The 22,659-nt window shown below is 42.5% G+C and overlaps 1 protein-coding gene across 2 annotated transcripts in view; it reads left to right on the top strand.

Annotated features, from left to right (window-relative positions):
- Positions 1–22,659, top strand: part of UNC5C (unc-5 netrin receptor C) — a 367,585-nt gene that overhangs the window by 248,176 nt on the left and 96,750 nt on the right. For both annotated transcript variants that reach the window (XM_056855516.1, XM_056855514.1), the window contains exon 4: positions 19,198–19,301. In XM_056855516.1, coding sequence (XP_056711494.1) covers positions 19,198–19,301 — 104 coding nt within the window. The remainder of the gene's footprint in view (positions 1–19,197; positions 19,302–22,659) is intronic.

Genomic DNA, 22,659 nt, shown 5'->3' with positions numbered 1-22,659 from the left:
ATGTTTCCCAGGCATTCATAGGCCTGATTCAGACTGGGGGGGAGGGGAGAAGGGGGAGAAACCTTTGATAAAAGACAGAAAAAAATGTGCAAAGCAACTGAGGTTACAAGGCGTTTATCTAGCAACTTGTAGCTACTCCAAGATTGTACAAAATAGTAGTAACAAAGGTTCAAAGAAATTGCAAGACATGTATTACAATATATATATAATGAGCAAAAAGACCCCAAAAGTGTTGATAATATAACACAGAATCATAACAGTGACAGGTTTGCCGGCTAGTATCCTGTTTCAGTATCCTTCTTCGGGCTAGAACCTTGCAATTCAACAACAAAGAGAAGTATAATTAATACAAATATCAACTTTCATTCACCCCTTCACTAAAAGGGCCTTTACTATAAAACATTTTTCCAATTGCTCATCTTCTACAATCGTCTACAATCCTATACCATGAAAGTCATGAAAACTTTAATTTCTGGGTACATGCGCTCTCTCTCTCTCTCTCTCTCTCTCTGTGTGTGTGTGTGTGTGTGTGAGAGAGAGAGAGAGAGAGAGAGGGGAAGGGGAAGGGGAAGGGGAAGGTAGAAAGAGGACCAAGAAGCAAGGAATCCATAAACAAGAACATACTGATGTACCACAGACCTTGGATTTCTACAATATATTATAGGAAGAAAGTATTTCTTGGCTAGTTCTCCTACTGCTGTCTTAAATGTTCATTTGCATTAGACTTATTGTTAACCACATATTGATGACACACTCTAGTTTACACTACTATAAGTTCACCCTAAAACTCTTTGAAATACACTAGTGAAGATGTAAGACACGTTCTGATGAAGCCTTACCATTACAAAAAGCAATTTAGCTGTCTCTCTGTGTCCTGAAACCTAGCCTTTTTAATTAGCTTGTAGATGGGATACCTGATTGTGTGATAGCAAACCTAGAGACAGGTTATATGTTATTAATTTTCTGAGAAACTGAATATCAAATAAAGATGACCTTTTTTGTTTCTTACTCAACTAAACATCAGCTGGCAGCATGGTTCTGAAAGGATGCTAATACGTTTTTCAAATAGATACCTTAAGTGTTTATACAGATTGGAAATGAGTTTTAAAATAACCTTCACCAAAGTCTACAATAAAATGCACTAACTGTAAATTAGTTTTATTATAATGTTGACCTTATTATGATGCAACAGTTCCGGTATCTGATCTGCTGAAGTGGTCCTCTGACTAGTAGAAATCTCAAATGACCTGGTCAGCTAACCTATAGAAATATCACTAGCTCAGTGTCCATGTGGTCAGGGGGGTTAAGGGAGGGGCTGTGGCTCAGTGCTTGGCATGCAGAAGGTCCCAGGTTCAATCTCCGGCATCTCTAGTTAAAGGGACTAGGCAGGTAGGTGATGTGAAAGACTTTTCTCTGCCTGAGACCCTGGAGAGTTGCTGCCGGTCTGAGTACACAATGCTGACTTTGATGGACCAAAGGTCTGATTCAGTATAAGGCAGGTTCATGTGTTCATTTGTTATATTGGTTAAGGCAGTAGACTCTTGGATGGGTGCCCCATAGAACCACTGACTCACTTATGGAAGGACCTGTTTCTAATATACATGTATAGAAAGCAAGGCCGCCAATCTCCTGCCTTAGTCTGAACACACACACACTGAGAAGAGCAGGATGCCACTCAGTGGTGGAAAGGATTCCTCCATGTTACTTATGGCCCTTGTTACTCAGTATGATACACTTCCTAGTTTTAGCTTGTGTTTCCTGACCCCGGCTCTGTTGGTCTGCTACCCATGGTCTTAATTCTGGCTTTCTTCTTCCCATCATATGACTCTGCTGTCTCTGTGACTCCCAGGTTTGGAAAGACTGCTAAAGACTGCTAAATTAAGGGATAGAAAATGAGACCGTTGTTGCTTTAACGGGCGATTTGGTACAAGGAAGAGTTCTTTCTCTAGCTGCGGTGAGATATCAGTAACATGAGATGCCTAATCTTATCCCTATTCAACCCGTTTCCTTATATATCTGTATGAGCCCTAATGCCTCTTTCTCACAGAGGATCTATGGCCTTTCGTTGGCTGGAAGCTCTAGGAATTTACATGTACCCCAGAGGATCAAGGATTGGCTATGGCACCTGGAGGGTGGAGCTGTAAACTGTCACCCCCTCATACACACACACCAACACACACACAGAGGAGGGTGTACATAAAAATATGTTGCTTTTCTACACTTGAATGATTAATAAACTAGCACTTCAGCACAAGCAGTTTCCCCAGCTGTGTGTATTTGTGTGCCTGTGCCTCTTCTACTTGGCTCTTGTTTGTTTGTTTGTGCACTTTTAGGCTGCTTCTTTCTTGGAGAGACCCAAAGTGGCTTACAAAAAGAGGGGAAATGGTGCAAAGTTGAAAAACAAATAGACAAACGAAGAAACAAACTAACCTGGACTGGCCGACATCCACCAAGCTGACTATCACACGTTCCAGAGTGCACCATTCCTGCAGAAAAAGGAGGAAAACAGTCAGCCGCCCTAGATAGACTTCAGCTTCTGCTAGCTTGTTGCGAGCAGCCCCGCAGGACCTCCACCAGCGTGGTGTCAGGGTTAAGAGCAGTGGACTCTCATCTGGAAAGCCAGGTTTGATTCCCTACTCCTCCACATGAGCAGTGGACTCTGATCTGGTGAACTGGGTTGGTTTTCCCACTCCTCCACACAAAGCCTGTTGGGTGACCTTGGGCTAGTCACAGTTCTCTCAGAATTCTCTCAGCCTCACCTGCCTCACAAGGTGCCTGTTGGGGGGGGGAGAGGAGGGCAGGTGATTGTAAGCCGCTTTGAGACTCTTTTCAGTAAAGAAAAGCGGGGTATAAAAACCAACTCTTCCTCCTCCTCTTCCTCCTCCTCCTCCTGATTTCCACCTCTGAGAGCCATTACTCATTTCCTCCTCTTCCTCCTCCATTTGCTTTGATTTCCTTTGATTGATGTTTCAGGGCTCGGTCCACTGTACGTCTCTTATTGAAAACACCTCTGGTGCTTTAAAATCCCTTATTTGTCTTAGCTGTTCATTCAAGCTCTTAAGTCTGCACTCAAGTAATATTTGTAAAAGATTATAACAAAAAAATTTCTGGTGTTTTTTCTGTCAAATAACTGAAAGGGGTTTTGGTGGGTGTCTTGAAATCAAATTACTACAGTTTCAAAAATACTTTTTAAAGAAAGCAGTCTATATCGCTTAATGATTTGCTGCTGTTGGACTTAATTTAGGGAGTTTTTTTTTTTTTAAGGATCCTTTTCCACAATTTTGTTTTAAGAACCTGAAGTATAAATAGTATTCATACATCTACCACTGTGTGCTGCTAAGATGAATGTGTCAGTGAGAAGTGGGAAAGACTGATTGATTCAGTCTCCTTTCATGGGGAAAAAAGCATTTATACAAAAAAGGAATTTAAAAGCAACAAAAAATAATAAAAAAAGAACAATTACACATTCATTTCTGACAGAGTTCAGCTGACCTTTTTCTTCTAGGTTCAGCACTTGTACATTTTATTTCTGAAGTTCATTTTCACATCCCTGTATTTATAATCCTGACAGTGCTGTAAAAACAAAGTTTGAGGGTCACCAAAAGATTATATTGGAGAATATTAAAGAAATAAGGCAATGTCTATGAGCTAAAATTATTCTGAAGGATAAAGACTTGTACTGCTTGCTTTCTGAAAGTTATAAGAAACAGTAAGTAATACATCACTCTGTGATAGAATAATAAAAGGACTTTTGAACTTTGGTTGTTGTTTGCTATTCAGTGTGCTGTGGAGAACATTCGATTTTCCTTTGGCAGACCTCTATTTTACATATTAGATAGGACTGTCAAGGACAGCAGGAATCCAATCTCCTACCTTTTTTTCAGATAAAACCGTATTTTTGAGGGATTGGTAATTTCCTTGTCGGTTCAGGCACACCGATATTTTCCAAGAATGAACTACATAGAGTAATGACTCAAGGCACACTGAAAACTTCTACTTTTAAAAGGGAAAAAAATAAACTATGGGATCAGGACAGTTATTTTTGTTGGAGTGAGAGCGACTCAGCATGCTTGGACATTGGGGGGGGCGCTAATTTACTCTAAGTGTGTAGGTGTTATCTCTTGAATGGGATGCTCTTCTTTGTCTGGACCTGGGGACTGCCCTCTGACCCCTCCTCCTTCTCTCTCAGTAGCCATTGACTCTTACCACTTTCCACATGGACCTGCATGGAGGCAGACGTTTCTACAGGTCTCTCCTGTAGAAACAATAAATCATACTTGCATGCACGTGATGCTGGATTAGCTAGCCACTTGTATAGGGAAAATGTATTCTTTAGATTAGGCTTTCTATTTCATTTATCAGCTGCAACAAGAATGTAAACAGAATCTACTTGAATAAAATGTAAGTTTTACTTTTTTGCAATTTACTTCTTGGATTGATGGTTTTTACTGCACTCAGTATCACACTTCCATGACTGGGCAAACTCTGCTATATTAACCAAATATATAAACACAATAATTTTCAGATTTTGTATAGGTAGGGCTGGCAACTCTGGGTTGGGAAATTCTTGGATATTTGGGATAGAGTAGGGTGTCTAGACCCTACTCGCACTGACACTGTAGAAGTTGTTTTTACCAAAGAGTAGGGTTGCCAGGGCCCTCTTTGTCACTGGTGGGAGGTTTTTGGGGCAGAGCATGAGGAGGAAGGGGTTTGGGGGGAGGAGGGTCTTCAATGACATAGAGTCCAATTACCAAAGCAGCCATTTTATCCAGGGGAACTGATCTCTATCAGCTATAGATCAGTTGTAATAGCAGATCTCCAACTATTACCTGGAGGTTGGCAAACCTAGGGCAGAGGCAAGCTGGCCATCAGGGCACTTAGTAGGTGGCTTTGAGTTGGACAACAGTTGCATTTCACACCATCTTTTAATCTAGAACCTGCAGAAGGGGGAATACATTTGGTGTCTTTCTGGTTGGAGTGAAGAGGTTAAATAATTCAACCGATAATGGCAGTGGTTACTGGAATATCTATAAAAATAAATAAGTATCTGTTATAAAGCAGAGAATAGGCTTTGAGTTCTGTTCTACTCACTAATCAGGATCTATGGAAAGTGTGTACAATAGATAAAGTAGTTGAATTGCCACAGGTGAGGTGTGACCATGACAGTAGGGCTGTCAATTCGGTTCGGTCCGAACTGAAAATCAACCGAATTTCCCCTGATTCGGTGATTTTCTGTTCGGACGGATCCGAACTCAAAACTGGCGGGCAACCGGGGGGGCCGAATTCAGCGAGTTCGGGAGTTCGCGAATAAATTCGGCAAATTCGGCCCCCCTTCAGGGGAGCCCGCTGAAAGGCACGGGCTGCCCTTTAAACTGATCTGAGCCTCCCAGCTGGGAGGCGCAGGTCAGTTTAAAGGGCAGCCCGCCCCCCTTCAGCAGGCTCCGCTGGAGAGGCGCGGGCTGCCCTTTAAACTGACCTGCGCCTCCTGACCGGCCGGGAGGCGCAGATGAGTTTAAAGGACAGCCCGCCCCCCTTCAGCGGAGCCCGCTGAAGGGGGGCGGGCTGCCCTTTAAACTCATCTGAGCCTCCCAGCTGGGAGGCGCAGATGAGTTTAAATGACAGCCCGCACCTCTCCAGCGGAGCCCGCTGAAGGGGGGCGGGCTGCCCTTTAAACTCATCTGAGCCTCCCAGCTGGGAGGCGCAGATGAGTTTAAATGACAGCCCGCGCCTCTCCAGCGGAGCCCGCTGAAGGGGGGCGGGCTGTCATTTAAACTCATCTGCGCCTCCCAGCTGGGAGGCTCAGATCAGTTTAAAGGGCCCCCGCGCGCCTTCAGGGAATCCCTCTGAAGGCACGCTGGGGCCGAATTTTCCCCGAACTCCGGATCCCCCCGAATTACCGGGGATCCGAAGCGGGGGAGTTCGGACTTCGGCACGTACCGAACCCACAAGGGTCAAATTCGGCCGAATCCGAACTGTACCGAATTTTTTTTTTTTTTTTACAGCCCTACATGACAGATGAGTCTTGTTTGCACATAAAGCTTTGCAGCTTTGTGGACTTGTTTCTCTTTTTGTTAACAAATTATAAGGTGGTGATATTATTTTAAAACTTACAAATTGAATGACCTTTTCAAGATTGCTGTACTAGAGTGAGTAATTCAGCTACCAATCATATCCAGGTTTCCAGAAATTGTCCATATTTCTCTGTAATGTTTCCTTTTCACTCTTTGGAATTTTAATATCTTCAGCACTTACAGTTTCATTTTGGTTTTACAGTGAAACTACAAATGGCCAAATTGTGGCTCATAAACTCCTCTCCACTCGATGTGGGTCTCCCAGCGGTTGTAGTGAACAAAAAGAGAATTTTTTTTAAAGCCTGGAATATGCTGTGTGTACTTATGGCTCAATGAAACTTGTCCTTTTCCTTGCTTCATGTTTCCCCTAGCAACAAGAATGGAAGCTTGGGTAGAAGAGATGCAACTGGTGGCTTCTTGCAACTCAGGATGGATTCTGATATACCACTTCCCCAGCCTTTTTCCATTTAATTTTTTCCTTCCACCCTTTCCCCAAGAAATTCAGAACAGCATACATTTTTCTCCCTTCCCCGTTTTATCTACACAGCAACCCGTGTGGTAAATTAGGCTCAGAGATTGTAATTGGCCCAGGGTCATCCAGTGAGTTTTCATGGCAGTGTGGAGATTTGAATCCTGCTTTCCTAGATCCTTGTCTGATGCTGTAACCACTATAATGGCTCTCAAGGGAAGCAGGATCATTGCAAACTAAAGAAAACAAATGTCAATGGAATGAGGCAAGAGAATTGACTGAAGGATGAAGGGAGTACAATACTGTGGCCAGGAATAGGTGATGGAACCTAAAGAATACTTGTGGAATGAGAGGAGGTAGTGACACGGGGAGGAAGAAGAAGGATAAGAAGAGATTTTTTTTATATGTGATTTTCTCTGCCTTTTAAGGAAAATCAAACCGGTTTACAATCTCCTTCCCTTCCTTTCACCACATCAGACACCTTGTGAGGTAGGTGAGGCTGAGAGATTACACAGAGAACTGACTAGCCCAAGGTCACCCAGCTGTCTTTATTTGGAGGAGTGGGGAAACCAACCCAGTTCACTAGATTAGAGTCCACCACTCTTAACCTCTACACCATGCTGACAGGAAGTGACATTAGATTATGGCAGCTGTAAGAGACAAGTTGAAGGCAACAATGGCTTGTGGCTTGTGGCTTGCTGCTGTTGGCCATAAATCAACTGTCCTCAGTTTTTAATGCACATTAAAAAAAACCAGGAGGTTTGCAGCACTTTAAGTACAAACAATTCCAGATTACTCTTTCATGATTAGAGCCTCCTTTCTCAGATTTGCGAGGTGGGTCAACCATCAACTGACATACATATGCATGTTGTCACATATACATACATGTCTGCCAGCTAAAAGAATCCACCCTGTGCATCTTGAGGAAATGGACTGTACTTTATGGAAGTATATCTTGGAATAAAAATGTTTTTGTCTTTAATATGCCACAAGACTTCTTTTTGTTTTAACTTCTGTAGACTAACATGGCTAGCCTTCTGGAATCCATTAACAGACTTTGGAATAGTGTGTTCAGCTCTAGCCAATGCATCTATGAAAGGATGACATAGAGCCGGAAAAAGTAAAGAAAAGGGTAGCCAAAATTGTCAAAGGTACTTTTAATTTAGGGGGGAAATGATTAAAGGGAAGGACATAATATATGTTTACAAAATTATGAATGGCATGGAGAATATAAACAGAGGATATTTTCTCCTTTCATAAATGAAATTGGGCATAAATTCAGAAAATACAAATGAAAGAACTTCACAGACCACATAATTAACATATAAAATTCATGACACAAGATGAAGGGGTGTCCACTGGCTTTAATTGTTTGAAAAGTAGATGAGACATTCCTAAAGGGTACCTGTCATTGGTTATTAGTCATGACAACTAAATGTATAACATAATTCTGCATACCAGTCCCTTTTGGGGATGATCAGGGAAGTCTGTTGCCTTCACATCTTTGCAGAAGTGTTCCTGGAAGTGTTCTGGCTGGCTGCTTCTAGAAAAACCATCTGGAGCAACATCTTGGGGTCTCCAAGATGTAGTTCCAGGATTCCAGGAACAATGCTGTGAGAAAATCCATCCTTAAATAGTAGGGTACTTGCTTAATAGGATGGTGCTTCTCAGGTTCTGCTCCAGTAGACTGAATTTTGACTTAAGTGCTTCCAGGTACACGGCCCACAATGATGGACCATGAAGGGTGGAGCTGTCAAACCTTCTGTAAAATCCTTAATTGCTGTTTCAAAGTTATTGATACAATATTGGTGCTGCCGAGCTCCTCGTTATTTATGGAGAACACTGATAGTCACTGATAGCCTACAAACCCACCAAGAAAATACAACAGATGCTATGATCAGCAAAAGACAAAAGAGACCCCTCACCTCTGCAGGAGTATATCGTATACCTTGCAGTTGTGGACCAGTTTACATCGGGACCACACAACGCAGCATACAAACAAGAATAAAAGAACATGAAAGATACTGCAGACTTGGCCAACCTGAGAAATCAGCAGTGGCTGACCATGGACTAACCCAAACAGGACACAGGGTCTTATTCCAAGACACTGAAATACTGGACAATTCTACTAACTATTTTGTCAGATTGCACAGAGAAGCTATTGAAATTCATAAACATCAGCACAACTTTAACAGAAAAGAAGAGAGTTTAAGAATGAATAAGGCTTGGCTTCCTGTCTTGAAAACCTCCAGACTAACAAAGACTACAGTCCACAATAGCCATGCAGATTAGCTTCGGATTCCACATGTTAACAGATCACTTCAGGATACAATGGTTCCACATTAACATACCACACCCTAATTAGCACATCACCTTGATACTTACAGGACAATGATTAGCACATTACCTTTGATTCTTTTGCAGGACAATGACTCAGCTCAAACCCAACCCCCTTCTGACTAAATATATTACTCTTCCAACACACTTTGACACTGAGAGACACTGTCCTTCAGTATTACTCCTCTGAAGATGCCTGCCACAGCTGCTGGCGAAATGTCAGGAAAGAAAATACCAAGACCACGGTCACATAGCCCGGATAACCTACAAGAACTGAGAAACACTCCTACTGTTTGAGAAATCCCATCCTCATACTTAAGCCCTGTGTGTGTGTGTGTGTGTGTGTGTGTGTGTGTGTGTGTGTGTTAAGTGCCGTCAAGTCGCTTCCGCCTCATGGCGACCCTATGAATGAAAGTCCTCCAGAATGTCCTATCTTTGACAGCCTTGCTCAGATCTTGCAAATTGAAGGCTGTGGCTTCCTTTATTGAGTCAATCCATCTATTGTTTTCCTCTTTTCCTGCTGCCCTCAACTTTTCCTGGCATGACTGTCTTTTCCATTGACTCTTGTCGTCTCTTGTCTTCCTAACCTAGGATTCTTAAGCCCTATGTTACCTTTTCTTGCCGCATAGTTCCCCTGTTTTGCTCGCTTGTCCCTGATCTCCTATGTTGACAAGAATGGAACATCGTCAGTGAAATTTAATCTCTGAAGTAATAATACAACGGATACATAAACATATGCTCTATACTAATTGAAAATTGACATCTCTCTGAAGCACCTGTTAAATTAAGAATACTGGTTGTCCTGGGGTCCCAATGTAGGCCTCTAAAGGAGATGTTTATGACTTGGTAACCAAATGATAACATAAGGGGGTATGGTTTTGCAGTGCATCCACATAGATGTTGGAACGCCTTTCCCCATATGTACAATTCATCACATCTAGGGAAATCATGCTGTTCCTAAATAACCAGTTTAGTTATCTATATGAAATATGTAGAAATATCATCCAGAACCAAATTAACACAGCAAGTATTTTGGTAAGATAAGCAATTTACTGAATAATACCCTCTCTTATTCTAAGGTATACCTGCATTACAGTTTACATTATCCTTCGTCCTCCACAGAGCTGAATTCTTTTGGCTTTCTTCTTCTGACTTTGGCACATGTGAAATCTTCTGATCAATAATGCAAACAGGAAATTTGAGTTTAGTCATTATCAAACATTTGTACATGCATTGTCTGAGTCAATATGCTTGGAGATAAAGAAACTAGTACAACATAATGCAAAGAACTAAAATAATGAGAACTGACAGTTCTCCTAAAGAAAACATGATCAGGGATAGTGAGGAAGCTAGAAAAGATTCATGATCCTATTAGAAGATACAAATATGAGAATAATCCTTCCAAAAGAGATATCTGAACCTCTCTTGCCAGCACCCAAAGTCTGTAGTCTATCACTGCTGAGATGAAGTCCAACAACCTGCTCCAATGATTAGGTTATAAATGGGCAATTTACAACAGCAAGAAATAAATTTCTTCTACACAATGGGGTCTCACAAAATGAATGAAAATTAATATATTGTATTCTGTTAGTTAAAACAAGCAAAATTACCAGAGCCAACAACTGGTTGCTATTAAAGCTTCACCCACGGACTTCTCATTAACATTGCTGGACATGGTCAAATCTGCAAGTATTAAGATGAGAAGATCTCCAGGCTGGAAAACTAAGGGAAAGACTAAGAAAATAAACCTCTTGTGTTAATTAGCCATAATTTGGCAGGGATTAAGTAAATTCCAGGGACCTTCAGACATTTCTGTAAGACAAAACACACACCTGCACACTTATGCCTTATACCTGATGCCCCTGCATAGAGCAAAAAGGTTCTTTCACCAATTACCAGGCCAAACACAACATCTGCTGTGAGTAGCAATGATGTCAGGCTCCAGAAAAGAATTAGTGAGAGCTGCTTCAGACCGATACATAGCTCAAAAGCCTGGTACTTTTCTCTCTGCTTCTCCACATGTTCAAAGAACTTTTCAATTTGGTTCTTGGCCTTATAAAACATTAGATTCTGGAACATAGCTAAGGAGCACGATTGTGGGCAGCCACTAGGACATCTCTATGTGCCTGGCATTTTTATCCTCTATAGTAAAGGTAAAGGCAGTCCCCTGTGCAAGCACCGGGTCATTACTGACACATGGGGTGATGTCACATCCTGACATTTACTAGGCAGAATGTGTTTACAGGTAAACAATAATACAGTTTTTGAGGTTGGTGCATTGGACTTGCACAAGACAAGACTGGGGTGAAAGTATCAGAGAGATTTTAGAAAATGATTTTATTCATCCTTCTTTCTACCCCATTTCACTGAGATATTCTGCCACTGCTCTCTTGACCTACATACAAATTAAATCCTAACTTTAAGAATTTGTGGCTCCATCATCAACCAAAAGGGAGACTGCAACCAAGAAAACAGAAGGAGATTGAGACTGGGAAGGACAACCATGAAGGAGCTAGAAAAGATCCTTAAGTGTAAGGATGTGTCACTGGCAATGAAGATCAAGTTAATTCATGCCATAGTATTCCCTATTACTATGTATGGGTGTGAAAGTTGGACAATGAAGAAAGCTGACAGGGAAAAAGTAGATTCCTTTGAAATGAGGTAGAGTTTTACGGATACCGTGGACCGCCAAAAAGAAATTACTAAACTAAGGCTATTTTGGTTACATTATGTGAAGACAAGACTCACTGGAAAAGACAATCATGCTCGAGGAAGTTAAGGTCAGCAGGAAAAGGGAAAGAGCCAACATGGGATGGAAGCCATGACCCTCAGTTTGCTGAGCAAAGGCTGTTAACCATAGGACACTTTGGAGAACATTGATTCATAGGGTTGCCATGACGCCGAAGCGACTTGATGGCACTTAACACACACACACACACACACACACACACACACACACACACACGAGCATTTGACTACACCACTCCCTTTATTGTCCCTATTTTTTTTCTCCCCTCCCCCCAAATTAGTTGGCCAATGTGTGAAACAATATGCTGTACTACATGGATCACTGGTCTGTTCCAGCAGGCGGTGCTAATATTCGTAACTGGCAATTTATTAGACTCTTAAGTCTGATTCAGGCTGTTTTTCCTCTTTGCCTTTTAGATTTCTGTGCTGTGAACTTGAAGCTGAGGTGGGGGTGCCTTTACCCTCCCCCTCTTTTCCCTATGTTCTAGGGCATCACAAGATGAGTATAGGAGTCCTGGTTGTAACTGTGGCTGTTCACATCAAATAATTCCTTAACTGAAAAACGAGGTCATAGGTAATCTTATAAATAAAACTTCAAAATAGCATCTTTGCACCATCTTGGCATCTTGGTTTTTTATGAGCGTGCAAATGAATGTGCACAGAACTTTATTAAGAGATCCTTGGAGACTTCAGCATTATTCTGTTGAAATCATGTGTGGAAAGCAGTACTTATTAAACAGCACCCGTTTGCATTAAATCAAAGTTGCAAGTCAAAAAGGAATGCATATAAAAGCTCTTTTTTGTTTCCATAGACTCTTGCTATGTTTGTTTTAGAGGGAAAGTCCTAGCTAGAATTACTGAGAAGAGCATATGAGAGAAATAAGGAGTCTTTAAGGTCTACCAAGGGCAGAAATCCATCTTTGTTTGACAGTAATGCTCCATTGTTCTGTATGTTCCTGGTTTACATTTAATTCCTAGCTGGCAAGTGTCCGTTTTTCATGCCTATTCATTAGTCACCCTTGCATTAGCACTGCCTTGAAGGCATCTCACCTGCCTCTTATCACATTTCACAGAAAATGATAAAGGATATCCTTTAACTTTTGCCCACAACTCACTTCCATCACAGCAAAAGCCCAGGATGAGATTAAGTGACAATTTTGTGCAAAAGGAATTCCTTATGGGCTATGAATTTAAATAGGAAGTGGTTTTGGAAAGTGGATTTAAAATGGCACAGAAATGAATGCTGAACCCACACAGTATATTGGATTTGAGGAAAAATGAAAGAAAATGTTCTCAAATAAAAAGGAGACATCATTGCTCAGTAACACATTGTGTGTGTGTGTGTGTGTGTGTGTGTGTGTGTGTGTGTGTGTGTGTGTGATTGAAGTGCCGTGAGATTGCACCTGACTTATGGTGACCCCACAGGGTTTTCAAGGCAAGTGATTAAGAAGAGGTGGTTTGCCATTGCCTTCCTCTGCAGAGTGTTCCTTGGTGGTCTTACATCCAAGTACCGACCCTGCTTAGCTTCCGAGATCTGATGAGATCGGGTTAAACTACATCATTCCACATTCCAGTAACACATTACATGCTTTTATTTCTTAAGATTGTGGGCTGATCTCTGACCTAATAACAGGGTTAAAGTGGTGTCCTCCAGAAAAACTTTGAGACTCCCTGCCATTTGAAGTTGACTGTAGTGAGCTAAAAAGACCATTGGCCTAACTCAGAAGAAGGTAACTCTTTCAGTCTTGACATATGCACATGTAAGACCAAAAAAGTGCAGAGAATGAGATTCAGACACCAAAGCTCTTCTGAATTTCACGCCGATTTGAATATACTAAATTCAGTAAATCCTGTGTTTCAGGCTTTATTATGTTGTTTAGTGCACATAATTCAAGAACACTTGATAACTTCACTAAGAATGTTTTGTTGACAAAATATGATTAAAGTGACCATCTAGCCTATGACTTTCTGGATTTTAGGGGTTTTTTATTTTTTTAGATCAAGATATAACTTTTGTTTATTTGAGTTACTGTTGAAAGGGAACAAAACCTCACTGTTACTTGAGGGATTTCAGCCACAAAAAAATGGAATTTACAGGAACTTGCTGTGAACTTACCACTTGCAGCTCTGCACTCTTAGATGTGTAGCTTGCTTTTACTTTACTAATACTTTAGGGGCTCACATGCCCGCTTTTTGTAGCTGAAAAGGTACATCTAGTGCCAACATGGGGTTTTACTTCTCCTGTTCAACTGTAATCTGAACATAACAAGCATGTTTTTCTTGGATGTATAAAAAGTTGTGGAAGTTACATGTTTGTACAGCAGCACAGTGAGCGGGCTCTAAAGAAAAGAACATATAAATAAACAATTTTGTGAAGAGGTCCACAGGCCTTCAAGGAGAGAACTGTATCGCTTGCAACGCTTTACAATCCTCTTTAGATGCACACAACCGCACTCCACACAGTGATAACAGTAGTGCTTTGAGCACTCAGAAAAGGCAACCTTCTGGTGACAGCCTTGAGAAAAGACATGAAGCTCAAGAAATGACTAACCAAAATGGTGCAACGCAGTGTGCATGTTGTCCAGCTCTCCAGAGCTCACCTGCCTGGATGTCCAGAAAGGTGATGGGAGGACAGGATATAAGTTGAGTTGGGTGCCCATTTGTGAAAAGGGAGGGGTCTGCTTTGACCACCAAGAAAAGTATACTGGGTATCGTGGCACCTTACGGTTGACAGGGCCTCTGTGGCAACCAGCAAGGACAAGGGGGGACCTACCGGGTGGTGGGAGCCCTTGCAGGCGATGCGCTGTCACTTCCTGTTGCATAGGGTTGCCAACTGCCAGGTAGTAGCAGGAGATCTCCTGCTAATTCAACTGACCTCCAGCCGATAGAGATCAGATCACCTGGAGAAAAATGGCCGCTTCGACAATTGAACTCTATGGCATTGAAGTCCCTCCTCTCCCCGAACCCCACCCTCCTCAGGGTCCATCCCAAAAATCTCCCACCGGTGGTGAAGAGGGACCTGGCGACCCTATGTGTGCACCAGAAGTGATGCCAGAGCATCCCCTAGCAATGTGTTGACATCACCCATGCCAGATGCATGGGGAGTGATGTCAGCTAGTTGGCACACTGCTGATGTTCTCCCCATTTTGGTGCTTTCCCCCCTCCCACTGGCCAAGTGAGCAGGAGTGGGGAGTACCCACTGGGGGTGGGGGATTCCCTGTCCCCAGCTAGGGCCTGGCAACCTATGGGACCTAAATGGACCAAAACCATGTTGGACAGTGGCTTGCAGTAAGGAGGAGAATATGCCTTGTTTTAGGCCATGGTTTTGAGGCTCCTTGCCTGCTCCCTTGGGAGCAGACTTTGAAGAGGCAGCTGGGGCACAGGGAAGACCTGGTATTGGGCACCCTTTACGATGTGGAAGGAAGACAGTGAGAACAAGGACAGTCTACTTGTGAGTGTAAAAAAAGGAGGGAATCATATCTCTCTCTAAATAGATATTTCTGCACATAAACAAATTATATGCCATCTCTCATTTAGCTGTGCTTCCAGCATTCTTTAGATTACCAAAATAAATTGGGTGGAATTTCCCCTTACATTAATGTATTTTCTTGGCTTGGTTATCACTGCCTGAGTAAACAGTCTGGGGTAGCTAAACTGATTATCTGTCCAGATCACAAAGGCTGTATAATCTAGCTGAGTACAGCTCTAAACACCTGAAAGGGAGGTCCCTGACAGAACGTAGAGGCTCTCACTGCCTTGTAAACACACAATTATGTCCTTTAGGGAGGGAAAAGAGCATTATTTACTTGATAGTCTCTAATGGCTGCTTTGAGGACATTACGGTCTATTATGTCAGGGTCTGTAGTTAAGAGTACTTTCAGTTGGTGGATCATTGACCTACTGGGATATAATGGTGCCTTTTTAGTGTGGCAGCGCATCAGGTCGCCCTGATGGAGAGAAGAGGAGAGGGGGTGTTTGGAGTCATTATGCCTTATGAAGTACTGGGGAGGGAGGAGTGCCTTATCCGTATACTTTGATGTAGCCTTTTCTGTAGTAATGAAGAGGACCAAGTGAAACAACAACAGCAACAACAAGAAAGAAAGGAAAAAAAGAACACAAAATTGCAGTTATGAGTTAATGAAGTTACCTGCCAAATTCTGTTTTAATAAACCAAATATGTTATGATGATCAGAAAGAACTCTGTAAAACTTCAGTAAGGCTTCAGTAGGTACATGGGGAGAAGTAAAGCCAAACCTCAGGAAACAAGCTTGGGATATTGTCTGTTGTCGTAGCATTAATCCTGCTTTCACTGTAATCATGGGAATGGTTGTAGTTGATTATCTCTCCACTATTTATTGCTGTAGCCATATCCTATTGTGAACTAACACTCGACATTTCCCCCCTTCCATCCCAAATTTAGCATTCTGGAGCACAATGAGTTTTTCATGCATAAAAATACAGTACAATATGAAGGCCACGGACCTCCTTTGCACATGAACACAATCCATATGCCACTGAACTCAGTGACAAAACCCCCATTGATGTACATAGCTCTATGTGGTTAAAGACACCATTCCAGATTTCAGCAGAATGGAGTTAATCAAATTGTGTGAAATGTGGAAATCACTTCATAGTTTTTAGCACGTCACAATCTATTTAAAGATAAATCTAACAATAAATTATGTAAAGCAAGATAATGCTGAACATAGCTACTCAACTGCAAATTTAAAATCATGGTAAATTTTAATTTTAAAAATGTTGGCCATGTTTAGGTAAATGAAGCAGGCAGAGAGTGAACAACCCTAAATTCTACTAACATTAGTATTGCAAATAGGATTGTGACTCTAGAGGGGTAGTAGTAACAGTAGTAGTAGTAGTAATTAGGGTTGCCAACTCTGGGTTGGGAAGTTCTTGGAGATTTGGGGGTTGGTCCTGGGGAAGGCAGGAGAAGTCATCTGGAGATCAATTGTAATTCCAGGAAATCTCCAGGCATGACCTGGAGGTTGGAAACCCCAGTGGCAATAGAGCAAGGAGAAACAAAGCCTCCCAAGGACTTTGTAGAGTCATGTCTCCAGCACTCTACTGGATTACACTCTTGGACTTGATACACATTTTATAATTTAACTTTCTATGATGTAATTTTAATTCCACAGAAAACAAAATTAAATAAAGAACCTAAACAGATATTCTGCTCTGCTGCATTCTTCCTGTGGTTTGCCAATGAGCTAATCAAATTGCAAGTAACCCTCAGGTCACCTATTTGCTAATAGTGGTGTGTACGTATCAACCTGCACTCAGTGCATTATGGATTCATGCCAACAAAACAAGATGGCCTTGCGCCATCTCAGCAGATGATCCAGGAAGCACTATCAGTGACTATTTAGTCTTAATATTTCCAGTTATGTTACCAAAACAAATTAGATCAACAGACATTCAGATCTTGGGTAGTCTCAGAAATTTCATGTTATCTATCTGTATAAAAGACAGTTCCCAGGATTCCGGTGTATTATGAGTAACTTAAAAAAACAGAAACCAGGATGGAGTTATATAGATAGCAAAAATAGCTATTTTCTCAGTGGCAGGTTTAACCCCCAGAATTCACCCCTTTCTTCTTTTTAAGTAAATGGCTCTTTTGCTTCTATGAAGCAAAGTACATCAATTGTACATAGCCGTGAAAGCTAAGCTTGCCTACCACCATTGATACTCCCAGGACTAGGGGCTCCATCCAGAGGAATGGGGTGGGGAGCACCTCCCCCCCCCCCACCGGCTCCCATTGTCTGCTGCTGCTCTGAACAGTAGCAGGATAAAAAAAAAAATTTTGAAACCTGTGATGCCAGCTGCAACATCACGTCACTTCTGGGAACAAGCCAGAAGTGACATAGGATAGCTCTAGGAATCACCAGAAAATTTGTGGTTTGACCACAGAGTTTCAGGCAATTCCTAGACCCGTGTTGGCGAACCTATGGCACGTGTGCCACAAGCGGCACGCCGAGCCCTTTCTATGGGCATGCGTGGAGCCGCTGGGCCCCCCTGCCCGTCGCCCGTCCCCCGCCTGTCCCCCGCCCCCTCCTTGTGGCCTCGACGCCATCTGCCTCCGTTGCCCCGCTCCGCCTTAGCAGGAGCAGCAGTAGCACCGCCGCCCCACCCAGGCGCCGCTCCAGATCCGCCGCCGCCCGCTCATGCTCGGCCCCGAGGGCTGCCCTGCCGGCCGCACCGCTATGCCCACCGAGTCGCCCCCGCCCCCTCCTCCGCCCCCTTGGCTGCCCATCCCCCTCCTCCGCCCCTCCTCGCGACCTCGGCGCACGTTTCCGCCGCGCCGCAGCCAACTTTGTCGAGGGGCGGGGGCGACTCGGCGGGCGTAGCGGGGCGGCCGGCAGGGCAGCCCTCGGGACCGAGCATGAGCGGCCGGTGGCGGCGGGGAGTCCAGAGCGGCGCCTGGGTGGGGCGGCGGCGCTGCTGCTGAGGCGGAGTGGGGCGGCGGGAGGCTTGCGGGAGGCTGGCAGCGGGCGGCTCTTTTCCTTGGACTTGCCACTGAGATGCACATTTACCCCATCCAGATTCTCAAAACTGCATGGGGGGGGGTTTGTTGTCTATTTGTGAAAGAGAGGTTTTGCCTTGGACTTGCCACTGAGATGCACATTTACCCCATCCAGATTCTCAAAACTGCATGGGGGGGGGTTGTTGTCTATTTCTGAAAGAGAGGTTTTGCCTTGGACTTGCCACTGAGATGCACATTTACCCCATCCAGATCCTCAAAACTGCATGGGGGGGAGGGTTGTCTATTTGTGAAAGAGAGGTTTTGCCTTGGACTTGCCACTGAGATGCACATTTCCCACATCCAGATTCTCAAAACTGTATTGGGGGGGGGGGTTGTTGTCCATTTGTGAATGGGAGGTTTTGCCTTGGACTTGCCACTCAGATGCACAACTCAACAATAAGCCCCCCTGCAGAGTTTTGAGAATGCAGATGGGGAAAATGGTGTTTGTCAGTCATTGCCATGATTTAATTTTATGGATGACAAAGGATAGTACAGTTAGTTCTGAAAATGAAATCCTTAAAGTGTGGAATTCTCTGCCAAATAATTTTAAATCAATGAAAGCACTTGGGATTGCTTTCCTTACTTTGTTTGGATCATTTTATGCTTGTGAGCATAAGATGTTAACGTATGAGTTGTTTTTTCTAAACTAAAACCTCAGTATTCAGGTTAAATTGCCGTGCTGGCACTTTATGATGAATAAGTGGGTTTTGGGTTGCAGTTTGGGCACTCGGTCTCTAAAAGGTTCGCCATCACTGTCCTAGAGCTTCCTGTGCTTTTTACCAGAAGTGATGCAACACTGCAGCCGGCGCCATGGCCTCTCCATATTCCTACCCATATCCCTTCCGCCGGTTGCCTGGCAACCCTAGGCTGGACCAACCCGCAGTGACAAGGGCCCCAACGGGTTGTATGATTAGACTTTGGGCTGAACAAAGACAGAAGCCCTTCTTCCATACTCGTATAGAATAAAAGCAAAGGGTGTTTTTAAATACTGTAGTAAAGCTAACATAAAATACTTCTGGTATTCTCTACCCTAGATTTGCGAAAGACTTTTGAGCAGGAGCCTCTAGGGAAGGAAGTGTCCTTGGAACAGGAAGTCCTACTCCAGTGTCGTCCACCTGAAGGAATCCCAGTGGCAGAGGTGAGTAGGGGGGTGACACAGTTATCCTAACTGAAGTCTAATCTGTGGCTAATGGTGCAGTGAATTAGGCGACGGCATGATAAATGGGAGGTAATGGAGATCTAACTGCCTGCTGCTGGTAGAATAGATTGATTGGGAGCTGATTAATGACTTCAGAGTCAATTAGAATGGCCCACTAGGCAGAGCTACAGGCAGCTTAGCTTCATTCTTTTGCTCCCTTGGCAAGAAATGAAAACTCAGCAATATTCCAACTGTTATCTCTAAGACAAACACTGGGTAGAATTTATGAATACAGGGCTGGGATCCATCCTGAACACAACAACCACATTTTCCAACTTATTGAGTCATTGAGGTAATCAGCTTTCACATACAGTATTAAAACTTTTTTTTTTAATGTCTGGATTTTGTTTTACTGCTAGGATTGTGCATTTGGTGAAACATTCAGGCTGCATCGCTATAAGAATGCACATGCTATGATCTGATAAGAAGCAGGAACAAGGGGAAAATATAATCCATTTTTTAATGTTCTTTCTCTGTTTTACTTAATAGCAATTAAAAGAACATGGAAGAGAATTTTGCTATCTGTGTTGTAGAAGTGACGTTGCTACAATGAGGGGGAGCAGTATGTATAGGTTTAGGAACCCATCCATGAAAAAGAAGAAGAGTTGGTTTTTATATGCTGATTTTCTCTATTTTTTAATCAAACCAGCTTACAATCGCTTTTCCTTCCCCTCCCCACAACAGACACCTTGTGAGGTAGGTGGGGCTGAGAGAGTTCGGAGAGAACTGTGACTAGCCCAAGGTCACCCAGCAGGCTTCATGGGTAGGAGTGGGGAAACAAACCTGGTCCACCAGATCAGAGTCTGCCACTCATGTGGAGGAGTGGGGAATCGAACCCAGTTCTCCTGATTAGAGATTGCCACTCCTAACCACTAAACCATGCTAGCTCCTAACCAGAGCACCGCCCCAATATAGTGGTTGTGGTACTGGTGGTAATGCCCTTTTAAAATTCAAAAGTCTCTTCTATTTTTTATATATAAAGTAAGACTGAAGAGTAAACCAGTCTATTAGGATTGGGTTCCAGTCGTTCACCAATTCTCTATGTATTTATTTGTTCAATTTCAATCACAATTTTCACCCAGATTGGCTCCCAAAGCAGTTTATGATTCAAATCCGTAATATTTAATTCAAATAATGGCAATAGTTGTTGCTATTGAAGCAAATCAAAGAACTCTGAATGATTGGTGGAGCAGCAGAGTGTGTAGCTTTTGGAGAGAAGAGGGTCTTTGCCTATGCAGGAGAAACAGTATTCTACAGTAGCTGATTATTAGAAGCATGGGGGCATGCCTAGCCAGATAATTTTCTAGCACAAACCTGATGAGGTTTGTGTTCATCTGACTCAGAAAGTCTCATAATATTTCTCACATAGGATATTTTTTCTTGCCACACAACTCCTAATCCAAATCAGTATCACAGACCAGTTAAGCTACTGACAGTGCTGTGACATCCAACTCACAAGGGAGACAGCAGTATTGTGTATGTACCAAACACTCAACACTGCCGCCAAAACAAAGCAGTTGAATCCACCTTGATTTGAACAGGAAAATTATATGTATGCAGAAATTTCCTAGCCAGAGCTCCCTTCTTTAAGCATGACTGATCTCAGTGGAAGAGTTAAGCTTGTTCTTAACTTAAGGAGTATAATGCTTTTAATGAGCACATGCTTAACTCTGAAAGTAGTGATTTGGATGGATTGTGCTCCGGTTCAAGTGCAAAGAACATGTGTTTCGATAAAAACAGATCTGTACTACTGCCAGTAAGTCTATAGTTCTGCACGGGTATGACTGAAGTCAGTGGGGCTTAAATTGGTGGACGGGTTGCCGCACACAATTGTCCGTGGAGCTCCGCTATTGCTACAAATTCTGTTTAGCAACTTACATGCAAAGTAAGAAGCTCCATAGCTATAAAATTTGCATCAGTCATAGAATCCCTCAGTGTTCAGGAACTTTCAGAATGCTGATTAGTGGAAAACTTGACTGTTAATGATGCTAATTCCCCCTGCTTTCGAATGCGCTCTCATTTTTCTTTCTCTTCTATAAAAAGAAATGATTTCCAGTTTGCATAAAGACAAGTTAGAATATCATTGTTGAGTATCATGATAGTTGTCATTAGCCTTTTGATGACTGATTTCTCCGGAGACTCTACATGTTGCCTTTCTAAGAGCTTGGAACTAATCACAGTTTCGCTGAAACTGTCCACAAACAGCAGGAGAAAAATAATTAATTTAAAAACATCGATATTTTCCCTTCTTTGCTGTTGTTATTTCCTTGGGGAGGAATCAAAATTTAATACAAAGATGAGCTGGCTTCTAGTAAGTTAGTTTTGTTGACAGCTACGGTATTAATCAGTTAGTTTTCTCTAGAAGAAATCAACTTGTTTGCCTCTGAACATCCTAACAACCAGCTGTTGCACAGTGACAGGAGTATTTGCAGTGGGGCATGTCATGTTGCAGATGTTTGGTGGTACTTAGGGACTTCATTACCTTTGCTAGGAGCTGAGATTAGTAATGACTGGCAGATTGTAAGTCTGCGGTGATATGCATATAGCAAAGATCTGCATACGTCCCTATGTCTTAACAGCTAGCGCAAAAAACTTGATCATATGCTAGAAAGAGAGAGAGAGAGTCGCAGCATGATTAATAGAAAGGAAGCTCTCGCTTTTGATGTATACATCCTGCCAAGCGACTGGGGATGCTACAGAATTTTACAAACATGCTGTATTAATTAAACAAATCATAGTTTCTGACATAGGTTCTCCCTGCTTCGGACAAACTGCATTTGTTTCCCAACACCTTTTTGCCCATCGTTGTGTACAATAATAAAAACAGTGTATGGCATGTAAATGGTATAAAAATGCATACAAACTAATTAGTAATACCTGGAACAAAAATGGTTGAAACAAAAAGGAACACAGTGACAAAATATGCAGATGGAAAGAAACAAGAAACGTGTTTATAATCCCTTTAAAAGTAATTAATATTTATTTAAAGACGTTGTTTTGTAATAATCTGAAATATCTTTACAAGGGAAAAGTTGAAAATAAGAATTGTATCCAATTTTGCAACAGTTGATTCCTTTCTTCTTTTAACTAATTTAGGCATGATCCAGTGTGGTGGTTAGAATATCAGACTAGGATCTCGGAAACCTAGGACTCTGCTATGGAAGTTTGCTGAGTGACCTTGGGCCAATCACATACTCTCAGCCTAACCTACTTCACCTGGTTGGTGAGGATAAAATGGAGGAGAGGAGAATGATTTAAGCTGCCCACATCCTTCTGCATTACATTCTTTAGCAATAGA

The sequence above is a fragment of the Euleptes europaea genome, chromosome 9 (genome assembly GCF_029931775.1).
Source record: "Euleptes europaea isolate rEulEur1 chromosome 9, rEulEur1.hap1, whole genome shotgun sequence".
NCBI classification, from domain to species: Eukaryota; Metazoa; Chordata; class Lepidosauria; order Squamata; family Sphaerodactylidae; genus Euleptes; species Euleptes europaea.
Note: the sequence above shows the minus strand (reverse complement) of the source record. Positions and strands in the feature narration are given on the sequence as shown.